The 27,618-nt window shown below is 31.6% G+C and overlaps 1 protein-coding gene across 2 annotated transcripts in view; it reads left to right on the plus strand.

Annotated features, from left to right (window-relative positions):
* Positions 1-546: 546 nt before the first annotated feature.
* The window catches only part of RB195_011992 (uncharacterized protein), a gene marked incomplete at both ends in the record, with an annotated part of 44,867 nt that continues 17,795 nt past the window's right edge, over positions 547-27,618 (plus strand). The window contains one exon of one of the 2 annotated variants that reach the window (XM_064193642.1): positions 547-782. In XM_064193642.1, the coding sequence (XP_064051225.1) occupies positions 547-782 (236 nt within the window). Of the gene's footprint in view, positions 783-22,792; positions 22,798-27,618 lie in introns of those variants that run through there. The other variant, XM_064193643.1, reaches the window with a different exon arrangement.

Genomic DNA, 27,618 nt, shown 5'->3' on the forward strand with positions numbered 1-27,618 from the left:
GCTAGTGTTGTAGAGCATTGTGGGGACCATCACGAAAAAAAAAAGAGATCTTCATCACTGAAAAAACAAAGTGAGACATTTAATACGGTCATTTTGTGCGGGAATCCGAAAACTCGTCCGGATAAGCGAGCGAGCGAGTGATGGGGATTTCCGTGCGTGCGTGTGTGTTTTTTTTCCTTTCTCTTCGCTCTGCAACTAAGTGCTTTTGCAGCAGCACCACCACCATCGAAATTCATAAGAGTAACGAAGATTGGCGCCGCCTTCAATAGGCATTAATCCGGAACGAGGTTCACCCCGCCCCTTTTTTTCCCCAATGTCTACGCCATCCGTATTCCCCGTACTCTCTCATACGCTCGTACCTCTGGCTTGTGAATGGGCGTGGTTTGTGCCTACATTCACCTCTCACACACATACACACCCATCTATATATTCTCAGTTCAAATAATTTGTGCCGATAGTGATCTACAAGCTACAGTACTTTGATCCATATACTACATAGTTAGTATCTTAGAAACACGATCGACCAATCACAATCGATCTTCGACGATGTCCTGTCGTCTATCGACCAATGAGAGCCTCTCACCGAACGTGTTCGATTCGATCGCATGTGCGAATTGTTTCTATTTTATTTATATGGTTGTTTCTCCGTACGTGATGAAATATCATACAAATCGATGTCCGGCCGGTCTATTGATCTGTACGGATTCACAAATTCGCGATAAAGAATGCCATTGTGAGAATCCTCGTGTTGTCTATAATCTAGCGGATTTTACCGTGAACAGGTTAGCGTTTTTTTTTTCTTCTTTTATTTTCTCTATTTTCTCCTACATATTTTTTTCCCCCCACACACACACGCAATCATTCGCTCTCTGTCGCTCGGTTGTTGTTCTCCACACATTCAGTCACTCACTTTATGCTGCTGCTCACTACTTTGATGAAGTCAGCTTTTGTTGTTTACGGGCTACCATGTCACCGTAAACAACCGCTACAGATATGCGCATATCCTTAACTATTATTCATGGATGATCTTTGTGGGAAGAATCCAGTGATTCTGGGGTCAACGTCCTTCCCAGAGGTTGGGTTACATGAGTCTTCGCCAATTCCTAGCCTCAATTCTTAGCCCTGTGATATTTTTGATGACCTCAACATCCATTTTCATTTTAACGGAACTATTTTTGCATTTTATATTATTTTATTACACACTATTATTATTTTATTATTTTATATTATTACTACAACAAATACTGCTTTCTATTATTGTTTACTATTATTATTATTATTATTATTATTATTATTATTATTATTATTAATTTCAAATTGGGAGAACTAAAAAAATTACTATAAAAATGAAATTAACTAATTATATAAGGATTACTTATTAAATCGTTAGTATGTTTCTATTTAATAATAGTAATTTCAATATCAGTTCATCTTTTTTTAATATTGATGTATTTTGCTCTATTAAAACTATGTTTTCGGAGCGTTTTTTTTTGAGTTTCATTTCGAGAAAAAAAAACTGACTAAATGGACTTGCTTCCTTATATCTTCTCTGAAAATCATCACACAAAACACTTTTTTTCCAGAAAAATTCTATAATTTTTTTCTTTGTCTCTTTTTTTCTTTTTTTTTTAATTTTAAAATCATCACACAAAACTTTTTTTCCAGAAAAATTCCTTAAATTTCCAATCTTTTTTTAAGTATAGGAGAAGGATCGTCGAAACCTCTTTTTTCTTCCTTTCTCTCCGTTTCTTCCTAGAAATTTAAGCGGAAAATATTTACCTTACAGGGGCGGGACATTTTTTTTTGGCATTCTCTGAAATGTTGCTAACTATTAGCCGTGTCGTTAATCTGATCTACGGTAGATATCAAATTTCTATGCTGGTATAAATAAGTGAAATATTACCCTATCACAGGTAGTTGTCATATGAATTATTATACAACTTATGTAGTGATACAAATTGTACTTTAGTATCCTATAAAAATACTATAACATTTTGCAAAAATTGTATATCATTGAATATATGGTGGTTTAAGAATTATAATTATAATTTTATGGTAATATATAGCGTAGTTTATGGGTGTATAGGTAGTAAATATTATTACAGGTTAGGATTTGATCCAGAAATTCTTCAAAAGGTTTTCGATGCAGTTAGTTGTTGCAGACCTTTTTTAGAAAGAAAATTAAGCACAAGAAATAATAGTTGATCCAAAGTAAAATAAACTTAAGAAAGTAAAAAGTAAAAGTAAAATAGTAAAATAAACAAAGTAAGTTAATAAAATAAACTTTTTTGACGACTTATAGTGACTTATAATCAACTTTTTGTCAAATTCTAGATAAAAAATAATGAGTAATAATGTAAACAAAGAATTTGAGGTGAGGAAATAGTAAATAAGTCAGAAGAGGACTTCCTCAACGTTCTGGTTCCCAGTTTCTTTCGGTTTCCTCAGTATTCTTTTTTTCGGTTTCCTCAACACTTTTCTCTGTACATTATATCTATAGTTTAAATTTTTTTTATTTTTTAAAAAAATTTATTTGAGGGTTTTCTCGCCAGTAGATGTAAAATAGCGATACAAATAAGATAAAATAAATGATATAAATAAAATAAAATAAAATAAATATATAAATAAAATATATATAAAGAATTAGAAATAAGAGAGTGCGGTTGGATGTTTTTATTTGAAGTTTCCTAAAAAAAAGATTTTTCTAGTACCAACTATCCCACACTTCGGAGAATATCGATTATTTCCGCATTTTTATGGAACTCAGTAGGTTCCGGTTAGTTTTTCGTGGGAGTCACGAGGTCAGAAGAAGTCTGTTTTTACTCTACGTTCCTTTTTTTGCGATTTTGTAAAATATTTGTATAACATAGCACAAAAGAATGAGAATTTGTAGTCTTCTCAGTGAAAATCAGATAAAATGTCACAGTTTTAAATGTGCGAGAAAATGTCAGCGTTCCCTCAAATTTTCCAGAATTTTCCTGTTGTAACAGCATTAAGCCGCATGCAAATCACCAGTCGTCGGAGAAAAAACATCGAAAAATAAATTTTCGCTTGATTTTGCTCCCGAGTTAGGGCGGGGAGCGAACACATTTGCAGAGCGTTAGCTGAAATTGACCGTGAAAAATTCAAAAATGAAAAAAAACTCGACATCATCGAACGGTGGGAATTTGAACTGAACGTTTGATGTGTTCACGATAATTATGCCATGATGAGACGATACGTGATGATTATTTTATATTCACATTATGAATAAATAAATAAATAAATAACTTGTGACGGTGGATACGGTATGGTTACGGTATATGTGGCTGGTCATACGGGTCCGCCGAGACCGCCTTTTGACTCTATTCATGCAGAAATTTGTGAACAAACCAGGAGTTGCATGGAAATGTTGGGCGATTTTTAATCATGTGATCTCTCTGCTGAGACGGCCCCATTAATTCCACTCTATGAATACTCGCCATTAACTTCTATAGAATCGGTGAGAACGTGAAAACAGATCGATGATCACCAATTGTCAATGCTCTACTAATTATTTTTTCCTATTATTCACTGTTATTGTCTATTCATAGTTATTCGGAATATTCATAGTTGAGTAAAAAAAAATAAAAATATAGTATAAAAATGGAAACAGTGAATAATATAAAAATATAAAGATATATCTAAAAAATTATGAAAAATATAAAAAGATAAATAATATAACAATAAAAAATTTGTTATTCAGCCTTGTTATACGGTATAGGGGGACCGAAAGGAATGTGAAAGATTATAGAAGCAACTGGCCGAATGCTGACAGTAATATTCGGATACCGTAATGTGGTGATTATTTCAATTATTGATTAGAATCACAGTCGATCAATAATTGAACTAATCGAATAACATCAGTCCAGCTTTAAAAACGAAACTCAGTGCAGAAATGAGGTGAAATAATTGAATAATCAATAACAATTTATTTTTTTCCTTATTACTTAATTCGCTTGAAAAAAAAATTTCCCCAAGTTTTCTGGACCTAGAAATTCTTCTTTACTGTGTATAGTTTATCAAATTCTCTATAGCTCGACTAATTTCTGCATATCTGAAAATGTTGGGAATATTTCCAGATGTTCCAGGATGCTCAGCTCCGTTTTTCTGTAATAAGAGCATTTCACATTGCATTAAATGTCTCTTTGTGTCGTTAAGAGATTTTCGGAAATCGTTTTTTCCGAAGCACATTTCTGGATTTGCTCTTTTTTTTTGCTTCTGAGGGAGAAACTTCTGATTTATCTCTGTTTCCATTTTTTAATGTGAATTTTTTGAGTTCGGCTGATTTTCCTTCTCGGATTTCTTCCTCTCTTTTTTTCACATGGGACCCATAACCTCTGTCTATTCTGCTTCACTTCTCTATTTCCCAGTGGATGCTCCAGGATATCTCGGAAAAATTTCGCATTCTCAGGATTTTTTCCACATAATTGTTGCCCATAAAATTTAGAGCTTTAAATATTTCGGTATAGAAGTTCTATACAGTTTTTTTTAAACTTAGAAACTCAATCCGATATTTCCAGAGAATTCACTCTCAAGTAAATCCCTTAAAATATAAATCTACTGAAAAATTCCTCATGTCCATTTCAAGGATTTTTTTTTTTGAAGTAAAAGATGAGACAACTCTATCAAAAAAGTGAACCCTTTCCGATCGTGAGAAAGAAAAGGTGAGAATCGGAATTCAAAAAAGTGAAAAAAAATGGTGAAAATCAGTAAATTGATTCAGAAAAAATGAAATAAACGCAAAAATTGCGCAGTCTTAGTGGACGAGATGAGCGCAGTGGAAATCCTGAGGAGAAAATTTGTGAAAATTCAGCCAGGAACTAACCCGAAACTAAAGTCTTATGATCATTTTACCTTAGAATTTTATTTTTTTTCTCTTTTTCTTTCTTTTCCTTTCTCTCTTAGAAATCACGTTTTCATGTCCGGAAGTTCTTTGTGTTTTTTTTTCTCGTAGATTAACTTTAAAAGACAAAGGAATTCCCTATGCTTTGTCTACGCTTCCGGACGTTTCCATGGATTCCACCACCTTAGGAATGCGAGACTGGTGCAGGGTGTTGAATAGGGATGGTGTTTATGGCATTCAATGTGGTGGACCGAAGAGATCCCACCCTCGTAGCTCTCATTTCTCAAAGACAAAGAATAAAATCTACGTCACGTTCGCTCAATCCGCTCAAGACCCACCTTCACATTCGACTGACAATTCAGGGTCACCATGAGGTTTATAAGCGGGTGTGTGTTAGGCCTATACTATGACTTGCGGTAGCTAACCGATGCACCAAACCAATGTATTTATCCTTTCAGACAAGCCTGATACCAATTTATTAACTTCGGAAGGATGAAAGGCTTGGTTTCCTTCGGGGCGGTTCCGAACCATCAACTGTACGGTCGCAGCCGAACCTCTTCCCAATTGCGCCACGTAGCTTCTGTTATTTTTCTCGTTTTCGAAAATAACCTCGATACTCTAATTAAAAACATGATTGAAACCATATGATGATACCATATGATCTGGATTTTGATGCTTTTCATTTTGTGGGAGTTCTTTTCTTCCGGAAGAAAACTACTCTATTTTTAAATCTTTTTTACACGTAAGGATTGATTTAACTAGTTTTTTCAATTTTTTTTTTCTGGAAAAAACAAGAAAGCACACAATTTTAGCCTTTCATTCTGTAGAGGTTTTTTTTTTGAAAAAATCACCCGATTAATAATGTTTCTTATTTGCTAGGTTCAATTCGTTTTTTTCCGTTTTTTCTGTTTTTTTTTTCGTTTTTTGCTTTTCTAGAGAAGACAAATTACAAATAAGCGAGGTAGGCGACCTTCTACAGTATCCTTTCTTAAGACTCATGTAGATATGAAAAAAATCATGTAAAAATTGACTTTAGTACATTTTCTAGAAGATTGAAATGAAAAAAGCGAGTTTTGGGTTCTTTTTCAAAAAAAAGAGAAGAATACAACACGAAATTATTTATGTAGAATTTTTGCAGTTGTTATTTATAGCCACTATTATCCGTCTTATTAATTGTAGTCCATACAAGTTAAGAATATTAAAATATAAGGAGTAATTATTATTAAAAATTATAAAAGGTTGTTAAAAATTGAAAATTGAATTGTTGAATTTAAATAGGAAAACTATAAATGAATATATAGTTGAACGTAAATTCTTATCCGTAAACTTGATTGAGTGCTTACAGATAAACTGTAGGATTTTTGTAGTGAAAAAAAAATCTTACAGCTTAAAAAATCCCAGACACTTATCCTTAATATTTATGCAACAGCCCAATATTTCTTCTTTTTTCGGGGGGATTTCGCTTCCAATTTATTGCTTAAATTGCGTATTTGAAAAATGAAGACGAAATATCTGCAGGGGAATTGCTTCGTTTTTGCGATCTTTGCACTCGATTATCCGAGGCAGGCGGGTGGGAAAAGTGACGTCTTGTCTTGTTCGTAGCGTTTAATTCGTTGCCCCGCAATCGCAAGCATCAGAGGACTTGTTTTTTTTTCCACCCCCCACCACGTCGAGGATCTTTTGATTTACCGTAAAGACGATGAAAGCGCACCTAAGCGCAGCAACGAGCGAGCGACGAAGAACTCCGGAAAAAATTCCGGGACGCTCCATAAATGGACACGAAGTCCCCCGCTAATCGCAGTTTATGGTCCGTGACGTGGGCCGCCGGGCCCCAACGACCGACGAGCAATTTTTTTTCTGTTCTCGGTCGTCGCTGAAAACGCCTCGTCCTCTCATCTTGTTGTCACATTACAACGTCGACGACAACGCCACGACGAGGACGAGGACGAGGTCGAGGATGAGGACGACGAGCGAGAAACGCATATGTGTGCCTGTCATCGACGTTACATGTTCCCCTGCGGTGCAAGAGGATAAGCACGAAACGGCGTGGATAACAGAGATTGCATGGAATGCGGGGGATGGAAAAAAAAAAGAGAATTTTTTAAAAATAGACAAAAATATGCGCTGGGGTCCTACGACGGACGTAGGAACCTTTGTTTATTTCATTCTTTTCCACTCACTTGTCTATTTCGTATCTTTTTAATTAATTTAATTACAATTATTAATTTATTTCATTTATTAATTTTTAATTAATTTTAGTTATAAAATACTAACGTTTATAAATAGACAGGAATATGCGCTAAGACCCCACAACGGACGTCGGAACCTTTGTTCATTTCATTTCTTTTCCATTCACGTGACTATTTCGTATCTTTTTAAAATATTAAAATTTATAAATAAACAGAAATATGATGAGGTCATCACCTAGACGCTGGAACGTTTCAAGAAGAAAATACACACCCAAATGCCGAGGTTTTAAGAAGAGAGGACTTGGAGATTGTCGGAACGTTTATTTATTTTATTTTTCTTTTATTCACACGTCTATTTCATGACCTTTTAGAATATAAATAAATAAATAAACAAATTAATCAATTAACTAATAATAGATATTAATAGCTATGATGTAAAAAATAAATAAACAGAAATATACTTAAGTATTTGATATTATCGAATATGGTATTGGAACTTTTATTTATTTCATTTTTGTTCTATTCGCTTATCTACTTCATGTTTATTTATTTATTTACTTATTTGTTTATTTATTTATTTATCTATTTACTACATACAATCAGTGTCATGTCAAAACCAATGGTAAAATGTGCATAAAATATATGTTTGTTAAAAATCACAACTCATTTCATTTTTATTTTTATGAAATTGTGCTTATAAATTTAGAAACAAAATTTTAATATGTTTTGCTCTGTATATTTATATTTATTATTACATTTTTTATATATACATATTTGTTTGTATTTTAAAAAAATATATGACATATACTGTATCTTTTAAGATTTAAAATGCATGCATATATCTTATTTCTATCTGTTTATCTTTTATTTTCGCTGCATTCGGAGTATTTGTTATTATTTGTTGTTACATTGTTTGTTATTGTTTGTTATATATGTTTGCTTTTGAATGTTTCCCAGAAAGAATAATGATCATTTGGATTTTTTTAGAGCTAGAAATTCTTTTTTGTAGAAATTTCAATAATGGAAAACAGGTGAAGAAAAGAGGAAGAAAATTGAGAAACGAAAAAAGATATTTATCGAAGTTTTTCGGAAAGGGACATTGGAACCTCCTTAAATATTTACCAGTTCTTTCCGCAGAAATTTCTAGAATATTTTCAATGATGCACATAAAAATAACGTTTGGAAACTAAATGGTGGGAATTAGTTTTTAATTTTTAATTTAATATTGAGCTAATAATTTTTCAAGTTTTTTTTTTAATTTTAACAACTAAGTTTTTTTTTGCGATATACTCATGATTTCTATAGTTTTTCCTATCGAAAAATTTTACAATGACTTTTATAGTAAGTAATAATATAGAACTAGAAGTAGTAATATAGAATAAAACAAATCAATATAAATCAATATAGTAAATAAGAATAAAATAAATAAATATAGTAAATAATGCTAACAACAAAATGTCGATATGATGTGTGACTTTATAATAAAAAGCGAGAAATTCGTCTTTTTTTGCTCTTCATTCCTAACTTCTTTCTTTTTTTTTCTTCCTCCTTTCTTTCCTTTCTTTTCCACCACAGCATTTTCTTTTCAGAAATAGCGAACATATTTTTTCCTCCACAGCATTTTCTTCTCAGAAATGGCGATCGTATATTTTTTTCTTGTCGATATAATGGGAGCATAATGGTAGCATGTCGGTGCATACTGGAGCAATTCATCATTGAAATAACCTTTCCACCTTTTATGGATATTTTTGAGTGGTTTCCCGGAAGGCGGAAAAAGAAATTTTTCTATAATTTTTTATTTTCTAGATTTTTCTATTTTCTATTTTATACTTGTTTTTTTCTCGAAATTCTTAGAATCGCTTCTTCCGCTCAGCTATCAATCAGTTTCAGATGTATTTTCCACTAAATTTTGTACGTACAAAAGAATTCTTTTCGCGCTTCGAAAATTTGTCACTTGATGTTTTTTTTTCGTCGAAAGAGGAAAATGAATGTGTCTGGTCCACAAATGTTCCGTAAATTGTTGTTGCAAATATTTCTTTGCATTTCGTAAACGTTCTGGATTTGACAGATTCGGATTTGTCAACTCATTTTTTCCTCCGCCGTCAAAAGAAAAAAAAACATTCAAACATATTAGAATTGTTGGATTAAATCGGGGGAATTTTTATTTTTTTTTTTGAAAAAAGAAATGAAAACGGCTTCGGATATTTTCCATCATAATTTTTTTCTCCGAATGACAGAATAAGTGCATTTCGTGGGAATTAAATCCTAGATAGCTAGAGGACCCACTTTATCCACACTCTTTAATCCGTCATTCTCGTGTTGTTCCAGCGATTCCCTGATATACGAAGAAATAATCGTCCCAGGAGTATATTCAGATGCTATTCAGATAGATGTCCAAGCTGAAATCCAATCGATCTTCCAGGAAATTCTGTCCTAATTTTTCCCTGCCTGAAATCGTCTACGCGAAGTTCTTGACGCTATCGCTAATTTATCACCATGCAATTTTTTTGATACAGTATACTTTGGGAATTATCTGGGATGTTAAGGAGGAAAGGTCCCGTTTAGTCTAGGATTTAGGGGAAAGAGGAGCACTACCTTCACCATAAAGAGGGGTTGAAACGCGTGGCATATAAATCATAGAATAATTTTTGCCAAAAAAAATAAAAAGGGTACGATTTTAGACGAGAATTTTTCACTGGAAAAAAAAAATTCTGACGAATTATTTTACATCGTACGTAGGTGAAGTTTTGCTATGATTGTTGTGAAAACAAATGTTTTCTTTCTTTCTTTTTTTGCTTGATTTTTTTTCAAAGATGATTGTATTTACTATGATTTACTATGATTACCCCTTTTACTATGATTGTAGTGGAAAAAAAGGTATTTTATCTTTTTGTCATACGAGAAGTTGAATTCTGCTCAAAATAACAAGTGAAGTGCTGTAAAGTAATTTTTCTTTTTGCTGGAATTTTTTTCAAAATTCATTGCAAAACAAATTATTATGCCTCAACTATAACCAACACAATTTTTTTTCTATTTTGTGTACTGAAATTGTGTTCCATAACGATGACTTTCATGTGATGGAAAATTCTTTGTCATTTGAGAATATTTCCTATTTTATTTGTTGCTTTTTATATTTATAATTCGCAAGAATTAACGTTTTTTTTTCGTAAAAGTCAGATTCACTTGCGCTAATATTTCTCATATTTTATTTTATTTCTTATATTTCTTTTTTATTTCTTTTTTTTATATTTATTATTAACGTTGTTATTAACTACACGTTAAGGCTATTTTTTTTGAGATTTTAAGAAAACAAAAACGTTATTCTAAGAGTTCTTCGGAAGATTCCTACTTGGAAAATATTCTCCCGGTATGAAATCATATGAGCGAACCTCACGATTTATGCGTTGAGTTTTTCTCGTTTTTCCACCCTTGGCAAAAATTATAAACGTTTTCCAACAATATTGCGCTATACATGTCCGTTCTAAAGGAAATTATTCTATGAAAGCCGTAACAATGGCCACCAATTGACGTTTTTCTTGGTGGAAATTATTCAGGAATTTTTCGTCGATGAAAAGACCTCCATCTTCAATTGCTGCTGCTCAGCTCCTTTGATGCTGCACGTGGGGGGGGGGGTTCTTCTTGGGGTTGAAGAGAGGAACAAAAATGGAGGAGATTAGGAAAAAGAGAAAGAAGAGAAAGAAGAGAAAAAAGTGGAAGAAAATGGGCGGGCCTGGGGCCTAGAAATTCACGCTAGAAACGTTGAAAACCTCTGAATTTCAAATTTTAAATTACTGTATATTTATATGTGAAAATAAACTCTGTGATTTGCAATTCTAAGTTCTAATTTTTATTTTTTTACATTTTTTGTAATTCTAAGCTCTAATTCTAATTCTGTAATTCTAAGTAATTTTTATACTAACATGTTTATACGATATTAGTACGGTATTACAATTATTGTAATTATAATTAATTAATTGTTGTAGATTTCTACTTGTTATATAACATACATTCTTTTGCAGTTTACTTCTAAACACATTTCTTTTTTCTTTCGATTTTTTCCGATTTTTTTTTCTTTCACACATTTCAACATTTTTAAACAACTTAATTTTCAAGAGTAAGTACTTGCAATAAAATAATAATTTTAAAATATTAATTATTTAAATTTAAATTCAAAGTGGGATAGTACATTTAATATTAAATAGTAAAGTTTTTTTAAACTGATTCTTCACTTGAACCAATATTAAATATGCTCTTTTTTTATAATATTTAATTTAATTGAATTTAAAATTGGAAATAGAATAATCATTTTAGTACGCATTAATAATAATTATTTCTGAATTTTTATTTAAACTCATAGAAAAGGTGTTCCTCTTTATAAGAATTAATTTACAAATAAACAAAATAATATATATATATAATATTTTAATATATTGTTATTTAATTTGTGTATGGAAAAACTTATATAACCACGTGAAGAGTGTCATATCTATTTATTTCTTCTTTTCTACTTATCTTTTTCTATTTTTCTTTTTTCTTTTCCTATTTATTTTTCTCATCTATTTGTCTATTTGTATGGTTTTCTATCTCTTATCTATTTTTTCGAAAAGAAAATCCCGAGAAATTCCTCCAAAAATTTTCGAAATAAATAATAAAAATAAATAAATCAAAATAAATAAAGTAATGTAGAGATAATGTATGTAGTCTAATTTGGAAATTTCGGGGTAAAATCTAATTTTATTTCACAATTGAATTCCCGCGCACGCACACACACACATCAAATTCTCGAGTCGACCGATTTCGTTCGTGCAAGTAGTTCTTCGTTCGTTCGTGCGACGATGCGCAATTACCAATTCAACAGCAACAGCGCACCTCTTTATGCGCTGTGCTTTTACGCGGTGGATGCCGAGGTGCCGGCGGAAACGTTTCTCGAAGGAAAGAACGATTGAATCTTGGGGTGCCGAGCGAAAAAATTGTGAAATTTCAACTTTTATTTGTTGAAAAAATTTGCTGAGACATGCTCGTTCCTGGAGAGTGCCGGAAACGTTTCTCCGAGCAAAGAACGATTGAATCCTGGGGTGACGGGTGAAAGAATTGAGAAATTTCAACTTTTATTTGTTGAAAAAATTTGCTGAGATATGCTCGTTCCTGGAGAGTGCCGGAAACGTTTCTCCGAGCAAAGAACGATTGAATCCTGGGGTGACGGGTGAAAGAATTGAGAAATTTCAACTTTTATTTGTTGAAAAAATTTGCTGAGATATGCTCGTTCCTGGAGAGTGCCGGAAACGTTTCTCCGAGCAAAGAACGATTGAATCCTGGGGTGACGGGTGAAAGAATTGAGAAATTTCAACTTTTATTTGTTGAAAAAATTTGCTGAGATATGCTCGTTCCTGGAGAGTGCCGGAAACGTTTCTCCGAGCAAAGAACGATTGAATCCTGGGGTGGCGGGTTACAGTGGAAGATTGAGAAATTTCAACTACTATTTGCTAAAAATTTCCTGAGACACGTTCATTCCTGGAAGGAAGCGGTGGAAACGTCTCTCCAAGCAAAGAACGATCGAATCCTGGGGTCTCAGGTGAAACGATTGAGAAATTCCAACTTTTATTTGTTGAAAAAATTTGTTGAGAATAATATTTATTCGTTTTTTTTTCATTCAACGTTAATTCAACCAGAGAAGATTACTATAGATTACTATAGAATTCAACCAGTATAGATTACTTTCTGAGAATAGCGTTTTTTTTTTCTGTTTTACTTTTATTTAACTTTCTAAAATTAATTTAAGTTTTATATAACTTATATATATATATATATTGTAATAGTATAATTTACATTTATTTTATACGTTATTATTTATTTTATTGACATTATATTTATTTATAGCACAATCTATATTAACAGTGACAATTTATAAATCAACTTAATTTTAATTTTAATTTTAATTAATTTAGTTCTAAAATATAAATCGTGATTATTTATAAATCAACTTAATTATAATTTTAATTTTAATTAATTTACTTCTAAAAAATTTCTTGTTTAATTTACTCATCCAACTCAATTTCTAATTTTTCTAATGACCCGTGAATAAAAAAGATTAATTGCTTTCGTGTTTACGTCAACAATGTTTTGCTCAACAGATTCAACCTCTATTCGATTTTTAGAGAAAAAAAAGTCCACATAATGATGTTTTCTACTGGCAAACACAATAGAAGACGTGTGCCATGTGTTCCAAAACACGAAAAGTTTGAATGATTACCTAAAAATAACTTTTTTTTAGTTTAGCGCTGAAAGACTTGGATGAAACGTCTCTTTAGGCAGCGTTTATTAAAGGGCGTTACAAAAATTTTTTTTAAAAGTGATGAAATTCTCACATTGCGAAGATTTTGAAAGGAAAATATGAGTTGGAGGAATTATGAGTTTTTCCAGAACTAAGCTACTGCTACTTTTCTAGATAGTGAAATATTTCTTAATGAAATATTATATGTAATAAATTCAATGACAAAATATGTTCTCAAATAACTAATAATATAACAAATATTATATATATAATATTGTATGTTTTTTACATATGGATTATTTTAATTTATATTTTATTTTTACATATAAATGTACCCTATTGTATTAAATCGTGAAAATGTTTCTTTCCAGAAAATATTACTTTCATTAATTTAATTTATGTGAAATATTCTTGGAAAAATATCTTATTATTGGTCTTTTTTTCGAGCAAAATTTAGAGTAGGCGTCGATTTTTGATACTATCAATAATCTCTGATGAAATGTATCGAACCTTTTCAGTTAAGTTTTTCAGTTTGGCGTCAATTTTTAATTTTTCTTTATTTGTTATGGTATAAATTTTAAATAGATATAAACTTTCAGGTGGTGAATTTTTCTAAGCTTTTTTTTCAAGCTCAAAAGCTATAAAGGAGATTAGTTTTTTTTCGTACGATTAATAACATTTTTTAACCATGACCCTAAAATTTATAGCAATTTAAATTTTTGCATTTTTTTCCCTAATCAGATTTCAATCTATTTTAGAATAATAGCTTTTTATTGATGGAAAGTAAGACAAAAACAGCAAAGGGCGAGACATTTCGTTTCAAAATTAAATTCAATTCATTAACTGAATTCCCTCTCGTCTTCTCCGAATTTCAATCTCAACCACAAAATGTTTCCACGGAAAGTTTTTTCGTTCTAGAAAAAAAAACTTTTTCCATAAAGCTATACAAATTCTCTACACGGGCAGAATATGTCTTATGCCGGTCTTTTTCTCAGATGCAGAAAAAAAAATTATAAAAAATTGCTCGAAGTAATGTCGTGGTCCATGAATAGTACTTGGTTCCGCTTTAAAATTAATGAGAAAAAAAAAAGAAATTTAAAATTAAGAACTTAAGAATATCCAGAAATAATGTAAGGATCCAAAATATCTCAATACATAGATATAGTTAATTAAGTTACTTAATAAAATTATTCGTGAAAAAAAATAATGGTTTTAGAAAATTAAGGAAAAACTACTTTGTCAACTTTTTTTGTACAGTGAGTAACGATTTTGTTTAAATTTATCCATTTCCTAGGTTCGGGACTTTAATTCGAAATGTTGAAAAAATAATTGGCAACTTTTTTTATACGATTAAGATCTATTTTCTAGGTAAACTTTCATCCGAGAAATATTTTCAGAACAATAAAAATTGGGAACGAAAGTTGTGAAGTTAACCATAAGACTTAAAAAGAATTTAGGTTAAAGTTAATAACTTATAACCTAGTGATAAAATATAATATAATAATATAATGATAATAATTTAAGTTAAAGTAAGTATATTATTTATTATATTCTTATTATTATGTATTATTAAAAATAATTTGATCTACTGAACCTCTGTCACATGGTGATGATGAATGCTTGAAGAGAAAATGATGCGCGAAAAAATGACCATATTTATCTTTGTATTGGCCATTGTATTATTTATTTTATTATTTATTTAAAATTGATGTTTTATTATATTATTTATTTAAAATTGATGTTTTATCATATTATTTATTATATTATTTATTTAAAATTGATGTTAAGCGTGCCGATTAGCAACAACTACTTGTGATCCTATAAATATCGTTACAACTACTATTTATGCCGCATTCCTGTATTTCCAAGGCTCAATTTAAAATTTTTCAAATGATTCTTTCAAATGATCCGCACGAAAAAAAGAAGATTAATTGCTAATTAACTGCTTCGTCATGGATTAGTGGTGGCATCCGGGGTGGTAATTTTGGGGGAATTTTCTAGTTGTGTAAGGTTTTCGTCATGGGAACTAAATGTACGTACGGCTATTAGGAGCAATGTGCACTTCAACTGCTGCTGCTGCTGCGAGTATTCGTCGTCAGACTCGTCTCACTCGTAATTGTGGATTTCTCTCAGAGGATTTCCCGGGATTACGCGCGACGGTAATTGCGCTCATGCTCACGCCTGTCTCTCACTTACCATGTTAATCATAGTACTAATTTCTTCAAATCTACTGATGAAATGAACGAACGAATGAATGAATGAATGAATGGTGATGTCTGGAATGATGAACGTGGATCATTACTGGATAGCCGCCATCAATAAAACAGCGCACAGTAGGGTGGTGGTGGTGAGGCAATTAGTGAAGTGAACGAACGAACGAACATTATTTATGATACAACAGGGAAGTGTGTCGCATCACGTTCTCCTCAACGCTACGCCGAAAAAAAAACCCCTAGAACATTCGCGAAGGGGGAATATTTAAAAGCGATTTTAATCACAATAAAAATTTCTTTGAAAATAACATAACGAAAATAGCAATATATTTGATCCAAAAAAGTTCCATAAATAGTTCTCATAACTTATATTCACCGGAAAGACCGCGACGCGTCCACAGGAATTCAATCGTATCCGTCACTTGCCGCGTATAACCGGTTAAAAGCGATAGGCCACGATTTATAGGAAATTTCATATGCGTTAGAAGTTTCTTCAGGATAAATTCAAAAATTCGAAGTTCTGTGCGACTGTGGGGAAATTTCCATGAATAGTCATCGCCAATCATGTCCATCCAGCGAACCGCGACGCACTCACAAAAACTCAGTCGCTTGCAGTACATACTCACGCATTAATGGGTAGTACTCGTCACTTATGTTCACCCGTAGGACCGCGACGCATCCGGGAAGATTCACTCGCATCCCTCGCCTCAAAAATAACAAAATAACGAAACACAATAACAAAATAATCGAGAACGTGTGTGTGCGCGAAATACTGCTTAAAAAAAGTGTTTTTGTGAGTCAAATTCAAATTTCAACTTAAAAAATCCTTAAAAATTCTTGGAAAAGAATTTTTGAGGATTTTTCCAACCACTTTGATTTACAAGTTTCTCGGACCATTTCTACGGGTGAATTTTTAAATGCACCAAATACGGAGGGAGGGTTTATGATGTATTTCCTACACTGTCGCTCGTAACCTGGATTAATTTTATCCGGAAGAGGAATTAAGCCCATATCACTACTTGTACTCATCGAGTCGTAGTAGTGGAGAAATGCAAGAAATCCCCTCGAGACTTCTTTGAAAAATTGGAAACCCTGTTTTTTTTTTTGGATGAATGATGACACTAATTAAAGGATTTCATTCTTCGCCATTGGTTTGTGGCTATCCTGGATTTTTTGCGCATAAAATTTGTATATGAATAAGAATATGAAAAGTTTAGTTTACCCGGAAAAGTTTCCAATGATCTACAAAATGAGTTCCGCGATGTTTTTCTTTTCCTTTAAATGAAAAAGTAGGAAAGTGAACTAGAGAAACGAGAGCTTATTTGAAGTATAAATAATACTAAGTTCGAATAATTTGAACGAAACTCGTGCAGTGAGTGCACGAATGAAAAAAAAACAGCCTATTCATTACGCCAATCAATATTTTAATGATTCAGTGAGGGGGAGACATTTGAAAGGGATTTTAAGAACGATAAAATTTTTTTTCAGAGAGAACATCGAATATAACAATATATTTGATGCAAAGAAAATTTAATAAATATGTAGCTTCTACCACTTATGTGTTCATCCGAGGAGCCGCGACGCATCCACAGAAATTCACTCGTATCCGTTATCTAGCGTTCGGTCCGATGATTAGCTTAATTTGAGAGATTTTTTCGAGTCATTTCAGGAATTTTTCCACATAAATGTTATATTTTTTGCATATTTTACATACTCACATATTTTTTCCACATATATTTATGTTTTTAAAGGATTTTTTCACATATATTTTAAAGAAATAAACACATTCGAAACAGTCACATCGATGATCAAAAATCAGCCATATTGATCGAATCAGTTCTGTCAGTACAATATATGTGTACAATACAGTATACCGTATACCTATGGCACACTGTTTTCATTATCGATAGCAGGTCAAATGTGGTGGTGGCTGTCGTTCAGCTCCTTCGCTACGCTGCTCTGCGGCTACTAATCCTTATTCAGGGAATTGTAAAGGGAAGGGGGAGGGAGGGGGGTCCTGACACTCCAGGAAGCAGCTCCAGCGTTGCACAAAACGTAGAGAGATTGTTGAAAGTGATTTCGCGTGGAAATTTTTCTATTTCCCCCGGGGCTTCCTAACTGAAATCCAAAACCGAAACCCGTAAAATCACCCGAGGCGATTCTAATCGAATTTCTGCAATTTGTAGATATTTTGGGAATCTGAAGAGTTGGTTCAGTTCAGGAGTTCACATGCAACACACGAAAGTGCATCATTTTGCATTCTGAACGCTGATGTGCACAGGAACGGGAAATTGCTTTTAGAGCGTCGACGTCGAATTTAAATCCGCTGAAGGATTTTCAATCCTCAAAATTCGTTGATTCGTTCCAGCTACGAATTCGACAGAGGAGTTTCTGGAAAATGGAAAGCCAGAAAAAAAAAAGAAACGTGGTAATGTGGACCCGTCACTGAATTGAGAACACATACAGTATGTAATTTTTCGAGGGGAAAAAAAGAAAAGCACCGATAGCGAGAAAACTACTTTATAGTCAAAAACGAAGAGAAATTTCCTTTCTTTTCCATAAATGCTTTTGATTCTTCTACATTTGAATTTTAAATTTTTAAAGGAAATACTTTTTGGAAAATTTTGAGGAAAAAAGAAACGAATTCGAATTTCAAGTGGAAGAATTTGAAATTCTTCCTAAGAACTTGATAATTTTTTATTCCCGATTTTCCTATTTTATTAAAAATACTTTGCTAGGATGAGTAAGAAGCATTAAGAGGTTTTTTTTTATTTTAAACGTTTCTATTATTATTATTATTATTATTATTATTATTATTATTATTATTATTATTATTATTATTATTATTATTATTATTATTATTATTATTATTATTATCAGTGATGTTTTATTGTTTTTTAAGCATTTTCAAATTAAAAATAAGTAAAAAAATCGGCGAAATTTTGCATAAGTCCAACGAGTTCTCGACTAATTTTACAATTAATTTTTTAAATTTTTTTTTAACTTTTTAATTTTTTTCACAATTAATTTTCTCGTGAAATACTTTTCCAAGCAAGATGACTAGACCAGATATTTCAGCAATTAGTTGGAATTTCCACTCAAAATAAACAATTTCTCAAAATCTTATTACATTTGGACGCATGGAAATGAAATTCATAATTGAAATTTTTCTCTTTTTAGATGTGTGCTAGAATTTCCCTGGGCATTCCAGAAATTTCTTCATATTTTCTGATTATTAATTCCTTATAATGATGAGAATCAAAATGGTAGGAATGCAGCAGCCGAACCTACTATGAGAAGATGGTAGGAGCATAAGTTGAGGGACAAAAATTCGAAGTAAATAATAACAAAAAATAAATAAATAAATAAATAAAAAATAATATGATAAAAATAATAAATAACAAATAATAATTAAAATAAAAAATACATAAAAATATTTTAAAAAATATATAAAAATATAAAGAATATAAAGAATAAATATATAAAAATAAATAAATATGAACAAATAAAATAATAAAAAAATGATGAAAAAACACAAAATTTCTTGTATTGTTCCGGGAAAAAAGAAACAAGATCTGGAAGAATCACAAGAATTACGGATAAAAGCTCATCTTTGATGAAATAACACTCTAATGGTATATAGCTCTTTCCAAGTGGTTTTCTAGCACGTTGACGTTTATATGTAATCGATAATTATTCTCCTTTATTAATTATTCCTCGTTCTCAAGCTCCTCACGAGCAACAAAAAAAACTTCAAGCATTTATCTTTGCTTCCGATTATGGTGTTTTTATACCGTAGCTGTCGTTGGCTGTGAATGATTTTCTTCAGGTTCGTTCTCAATTTCGCGGAAAAACAGATGTTTTTGAAGGGAAATTTGGAAAATGTGAAAAATTGAGGTTTTTGAGGTGAACGATTCGCAAAGAAGTGGAATTTAAGAGCAGAAAAGCGAGCTTTATTCGGCCGGTGAAATTAAAATTACAAAATTGATACTGTCCTTAAATAATAAGTATAATATATATGAATATGTATAAATAAATAAAATAAATAAGATAAAATGAAATAAAATAAAATAAAATACATAACATAAATACTGCTAAGAAAAATTCGGAAAAAGCGCTGCTTTTGTTCATTTTCTTTCCGACGGTTCAATTTTCTAGTCAAACCCGTGAAATTTTCACCTGCATCTGCAAACCTCTGTCTCTACATAAAAAATCCAGAAAAAGCGCTACTTTTGTTTATTTTCTTGCCGACGTATCGATTTTCTAGTCAAATCCGTGAAATTTCCACCTGCATCTGCAAACCTCTGTCTCTACATACGCTCACGTTCAAATTTTATCAAAATCTTCTCATCTGAGGATTTTCCCCTTCACCCGCGTCACCCGTCGTGGATATGATCAAAGAAAACCCACTTATTGGTGACAGGAAACCTCTAATATGTTTGCATAGCAGTCAAATTTCACCTTTACGTGTCATAGGAGGGCGAACATTGCAAACATATTGCTCAAAGAATAGCAAACAATGGCGAAAAGCAAGAGTTCGTGGCTAAAGGTTCCAAAAAAAAAACTGTACCCCTATAGATTGAACCGGGGTAGGGAAGGGGAGGGGGGGAGATTTCTAACCTTGGAAAATCTGTTTATTGATTATCTCTTTGAAATACTATTGACCTGTTATTATTTTTGAGGTCTTATTGTAATAAAATTTTTTTTTCGAATTTTTCTATTTTTTTCGATCAATATATCTATACTGCTGTATTATTATTATATATATCATATGTGTATTGTGTGTATTATTATGTATATTATTAAACAGACTGCTATATTAATACTATTATATACTTTTATACATTCCATTATTATTTTTGAGATCTCATTATGATAAAAGGTGTAATTAAGTGAAAACCTGTTCACTGATATTTTTTTAAATGTAATAATGTTATTACTATTATTGTATTATTTTAAGATCTTATTACAATAGAAAAAATATGGCGAGGTAAGCGAGTAAGAATTTGGAATAATTGGAATAATTTATTTTGGAATAATTTTATATAATAATTTTAAAATAGAATAATAAATAAATTAATTAATTTTATTTTTTATTATTCGATTTTAAAGAATACATCTATATGCCGTGCTTAAAGAAAGCGTATCACAGAATTCATCATGATTGATTTATCATCATCTACACCGCTAACTACTCGTGGATCTTTCCACGAATAGTTAGCGGTGTAGATGATCACAAGTGAATAGTGAAAATAAGCGTGTGAATTAGTCCTGTGCGATCTTTCCAACGATGCAACTTATTACGGGCGATAAAACGCAAGCAAACCGCAACACGTCCACAACGATTGTGCTCGTGGCGCAACTTCTGAATCATCATTTCAATCATTCTTGGAATTGAGTTGGAATGTAGACGTGGGATGAAGACGAAGTTGCTCGTTCTCTATCATTCGTAATAAGTTGCATCGTTGCGGAGACGAGGACATAAAGAGTTGCTCAAATTCTCCATTTTTCTGGTTAATTAAAAGGAGTTGAGCATGATTACACTTATACTACATTCCTTACCCTACCTATTTGTGATGGCGATGAAAATCCGAAATTGACAATTTCTGGATACGCATCCCGATCTTTAAGGATACGCATAATTTTCTATTAAGCACATATAGTAAATGTGTTATTGCACAAAACCTTATAAAATTATTTTAATCAATAATTTCGCAGATTTTTAACACGATTATTGTATTTTTTTTTCGATCAAAAGTGAACGTAAATAGAATTCTTCTGTAATTCCTCAAAGAAGACGCTTTAAAAACTCATTTCACTCATTTCCACGGTCAGTTAACGAATAGTGATGGATTTCACGGTGATGGATGGTTGAATTTCAAGATTTTTCATTCTATCCGATTCCTTTTTTCCCGGGAACGATATTTCTTCACAGAATTCAATTCCCTTTTACGAATGTACGACGACGAGAAAATTTATTTGAATTCCATTGTTTTCTCAATAGGTACGCATAGGTTGGGGGTGCAAAAAATCATTTTCAGAGCTTTTTTTTTCTTTACGGTAGTGTTTAGTTTTTTGATCTCCTATATGTAATACAAATAATAACACGCCCGACAATAAACACACTTGTTTTTTCTGGAATTAAATTAACCATGGAGAGATCAAATTAGATCCTCAATAATAAAAATAGCTCGCGTGCAAGGTTTCGGAAAGATATAGATATCAGAAGCTGAATTTTTTGGAGATTAGAGGGATTTTTTAGAGTTTTTTTTTAAAGGGATTTTAGGGATTAGAGAGATTTTTTTAAAAGATTTTTTAGTAGTGGTACATAGTGTTTAGTTTTTTGATCTCCTATATTTTTTTAGAGATTTTAGAGATTAGGGAGATTTTTTTAGAGATTTTTTTTGGAGATTAGCAGATTTTGAGACAATTTAAATTTTATTATTGTTATTATATTATCTCTGTATTAATTGTTTTTTTTAACAGATTTTGAGATAATTTAAATTTTGTTCTTGTTATTATATCATCCATCTGTTAATTTAATAATTTAAAGTTTGAGATTGAGAGATTCTTAACTTTGTAAATATTTTATCATCCCTTTATGCTTACCCTTAAGCATGACAATGATTTAGATCTAATTTTTAATACTAATGCACCTTTTTACGTTGTTCCATGGAGATACGGTACATCATTAAATGCATGTCGTGTTGCAAATTCCCTTCCATCAATCTCTGGATTTGGCTGGCAAATCTCAACCAGCAAGCAATGACAGAAGAGGAGGGAAAAAAGAACAATGCTTTTAACTAAAGTAAAGAAATCCTTTCAAATGTTTACTTTGCTAATTTCTCCCCGTGATTTCTGTGTCAACAGCAGCATAAATGTATACCTAAAACCTTTTGGATTTACATAACATTTGATAGCTTGACGGTGGTGCTAAAAATATCTGTAAACATAGGAGTTGGGAGCTTAGCGAAAGCAAACAAGAAAATCAAATATTAGAATTTTTTGCTTCTTGCTCTATAATTAGAAATTGTTTAAAACGCCCGAAAAAAACACCCGAAAACAAGAAAACACCTATGTAATTGACCATAAAATGTTGAATCTTTGAAAATCTGCGAAAATCTTTTCCTTAAAACTCTCGTATCTTTATAAATTCTCTTCTGATTTTTAAAAAATCTGCTATTTCTAGAAATTTCTTCACTTTGTTATTGTATTTATGATCTTTTACTTTAGTATACGGTATTTAGGCCCTGGAATGGTGTTTTTCTCCTAAACACCAGTGATGCTCTAAGTTGTTGGATTAAATTCTCCTGTGGGGGTTCAGAAACAACTGGGGAAAACTGTAAGAGTATAGTTGGATGGAAACACATTGGGAGAAATTCCTAGTGATCAAAGTATAAACGCATTGAGTTTATATTACTTATTTATTTATTTATTTATTTACTTAATTTATTCATATTATTTATTTATTTTTAGATTTTAGTCACGCACTAAGGTCACTTTTGCTTTTTAAAACGCCAACTTTAGTTTTTCTTTTCAAATTTTAACTTTAATTTTTTTTGAAAATCTTATCGAGGTCAGCTTTGTTTTCATATTTATTTTATTTGTAGTATTCTTCAATATTTTTAAGTATTCAATTTCATTTTTTATATTATTTTGTAATATTATAATTTCATTTCTTATATTTATTTTCCCTTTATTTTTTTCGATGTGTATAAATACGACGGTAATAAAACCAAAGGCGACTTCATTTTCCGGCCAGTGCTATCCCATTATTATTATTATTATTATTATTATTATTATTATTATTATTATTATTATTATTGTTATTATTATTATTATTATTATTATTATTATTATTATTATTATTATTATTATTGTTATTATTATTATTATTATTATTATTATTATTATTATTATTATTATTATTATTATTATTATTATTATTATTATTATTATTATTATTATTATTATTATTATTATTATTATTATTATTATTATTATTATTATTATTATTATTATTATTATTATTATTATTATTATTATTATTATTATTATTATTATTATTATTATTATTATTATTATTATTATTATTATTATTATTATTATTATTATTATTATTATTATTATTATTATTATTATTATTATTATTATTATTATTATTATTATTATTATTATTATTATTATTATTATTATTATTATTATTATTATTATTATTATTATTATTATTATTATTATTATTATTATTATTATTATTATTATTATTATTATTATTATTATTATTATTATTATTATTATTATTATTATTATTATTATTATTATTATTATTATTATTATTATTATTATTATTATTATTATTATTATTATTATTATTATTATTATTATTATTATTATTATTATTATTATTATTATTATTATTATTATTATTATTATTATTATTATTATTATTATTATTATTATTATTATTATTATTATTATTATTATTATTATTATTATTATTATTATTATTATTATTATTATTATTATTATTATTATTATTATTATTATTATTATTATTATTATTATTATTATTATTATTATTATTATTATTATTATTATTATTATTATTATTATTATTATTATTATTATTATTATTATTATTATTATTATTATTATTATTATTATTATTATTATTATTATTATTATTATTATTATTATTATTATTATTATTATTATTATTATTATTATTATATTATTACTATTATTATTATTATTACTATTATTACTATTATTATTACTGGTATTATCATCATTATCATTACTTTTTTTTTATTATCACATAATCATGATTATTATGATCATTACACTACTATTTTTGATCGATTTACTGACGCAAGCTCGTCGCAACGGTATTTCGTTGCGGGACCTACCAGAGAGTTTATTGGATAAATACTTCTAGTGCTAGAACAAGTGAATACGTATCTCTTAGTTGTGATGCGTTTATCCGCTGGGAAATCTCTATCGGATACCAATCTATCAAAACCATTTATGTACACGCTAGAGTGTGTTTATCCGGATCTGTGGATAAATAATGTTTGAATAGAGGGCACTGAAGCTGATAGGAGGAAGGGGTTGAAAGCAAACCGTCAACGGCTCGGCCTCGGACTTCTTATGGGATTTTTCGCCGTGTCCTTAACCATTGTTTTGAGCGTAGCGCGTCTCATTTTGCAATGCAAATTCTCATTAGATGCTCTTTTCCATTAGAAAAAAGTTAGAAAAATTGAGAAAGCCACTCAAAATGTTGTAAGGTATTGCAAAATCCAAAATCTATAATCTAAAATGTAAAATCTAAAATCCTAAAATCCATTCCTAATCAATACTTTTACTCTATAGAGATGTACGATTATTAAGGTTTGTTTTGAAGAATCTCTACCTCTACCGTAGCAATTATTATCAGATTAATATGTTTGATTGGTTTTCCTGGCCGATACGGTTACTCGGTGTCAACGATCACCACATCAAACATCGAAAATCTTTCCGGCACAACGGACACATACATAGAAACCACATCACTGTTGATTTAATTTGGATGATGGAATGTGCTGTGAGAAATTGGATGTTTTCGTCGATTAATGTTGTGTTCCGTGCGAAAAACATCTTCATCGAACGTGTGTCGACGAATTTCGCGCTCCACTGATAACGGGACGTGCAATTTCTGCGTGCATGATGCGGTTGCAGCACGATTCGGCACGGTCCGGGTCCCAAACCCCGGACTGACCTTGTATCATGTGGTCATGTGTTAAACATTTTGCTCGGAAAAAAAGGAAGAAAAAGACGGAGAAAATAAGGAAGAAGGAGGATTTAGGAAAGAATTGGATAGGACATGTTTCCTCGTTTACAAATCAAGAAACAAATTTACAATGGTTTTTTTCTTCGAAAAAAAAAGAAATATTTGATATTGAAATAATATAATAATTGAAATAATATCTGATGCTCAATATCATTTCTTTCATTTTCTTTCTTTTCATCTATTTTTTTTTACCATATTTTCATCGCCTTATTTCTCGAATCTTCTTAATCCCCTTACTCTTCTCTGGTCGTCGTTAATATCCCATTATTTTGGTCCAAATAAAAGTCACCACGTGGAAATATTAATTACCGTACCACTAATAACAAAGTTGTTTTGTTAATGATAGTCATGATGAATGCAATAGTAATGCTCATAAAACATCTCTATGATGTAGAGAGGACGAAGAAATACGTTCGAGCATCCATCCGTAGGAAAATACGTAGAGAATGAATAAACAGGGCACCTACTATACCTTCTCGAATAAAAGCTCTAAGCTCTCAAAGATGTGGCGATGGTTTACGCAGTAGATGGTAAGTAGCTTCGGGACCATGACTTTTCGGTGGCACGTGATGCCCGCAACGCAATGGTTCTATGCGCTTATCCAAGTATTCTATTTTTGTTTGCCTCTGTCTGCTTTTTCGTTCCCTCGCCATTGCCCTCGAAGATGTTCCCAAGTTTCGTGAGTGACGTTGACAAGGTCCCTGAGCTATGGAAAAGATGTTGGGACCCGCACGTCCAGTGAAGACGGGCCATCTAAGTATCTAAGTGAAGTATCTGTCTGCTTTTCTGTATACGGGATAGTAGATTATGGGGGTGATTCCGTCTATTTCTTCCTAATTCCCGTAAAAAAAACGGTCCGGAAGATGCGGTGGGTGCACAAGGCTGGCGCGCTCCAATCGAACTCGTTCTAGAAAATAGCGCACCGGGACGCTCGAAGCCGCATCTTCCGGGCCGTTTTTTACGGCAATTAGGAAGAAATGGACGGAATCACCCTTCCCTCCATAATCTACGACCCTGTATACGAATACTCCTCCTGAAATCCGTACCACCTCAGATTCGTGAGGTGATGCCTTTAAGCCAAGGGCCAAAAGCGCTCCCACTGATCCATCGATGGATGAATGGATTTTTTTGCGCAAAAAAAGTTTTGAATTTCCAAAATGAACAAGAAGGATGAGTGCATTGCACTCCACTTGAAATCCGTACCAGCTCAGATTCATGGGGTGATGCCTTTAAGGGTAGAAAGTAGGATAGAAACGAGTGAAAAGGTGCTGGGTCCTGTACCACCAGTGAAAACGGGCCATCTAAGTATCTTAGTGACGTATCTGTCTGCTTTTCTGGTTTTTCATCGCTTAATCTCCTTGAGTGTCTCCTTCTTTTGCATGACGTCGAATCTTAAGCAGGAAAGAGCGGATGTTGCCCGATTTCAAGGAAACGTATGGATAGAATTACTTTACAGCTGAATCCGAAGAAGATGATGTTTGTGAAAAACGAATGGGTTTCTGATGTCCGAGTCATGCTTAACGGAACAAACATATCCGAGTGCTCCGGCTATATATACAGTATCTTATCCGGGAAATCGGGATGTCGAAAAATCTGATTCTAGAACTGAGCACTGGGGACGAGCAGCTCTTCACTACACAAGAGCGTTGAAGATTAGGCGTGATTAAGAACACGACGAAGAACATTCGACTCCGTGCTCACCTCTTTAAAGATATCCTGTTCTTCCTGAGTTCACCTCTATTTTAGAAACCTGTGTCCATACCCAATTTCATTTATAAGCTGGATAAACGCGCTTGGGAGGATTGAAATGGGCTTGGGTCGGATATTTTGCTATACCGTGAAAATTTTCATGTCGTCGATCACATCACGCAGCAGATATACATATCCACCTTTTTCTGCTTTGGAAATGTGCGTCCAGTAAATGGTTAGGTCCCACAAAGAAGAACCACCGTAACACGTTTGTGTCAGCAAATCAACCGGATAATACTGTATAAGATAGTTGGAAACCAAGCTATCAATGTTCTTATTTCCGTCGCAATCTCTTAAATTTGTTCTCTTAGAAGGCATCACCCCACAAATCTGAGATGGTACGGATTTCAGGTGAAGTATTCTTATGGGGGATCGTAGATTATGGAGAACCGGGCGATTCCGTCCATTTCTTGCTAATTGCCGTAGAAAACGGTCCGGAAGATACGACTTCGAGCGCTCCGGTGCGCTATTTTCCACAACGAGTTCGATTGGAGCGCACCAGC

This window comes from Necator americanus, chromosome III (genome assembly GCF_031761385.1).
Source record: "Necator americanus strain Aroian chromosome III, whole genome shotgun sequence".
NCBI classification, from domain to species: Eukaryota; Metazoa; Nematoda; class Chromadorea; order Rhabditida; family Ancylostomatidae; genus Necator; species Necator americanus.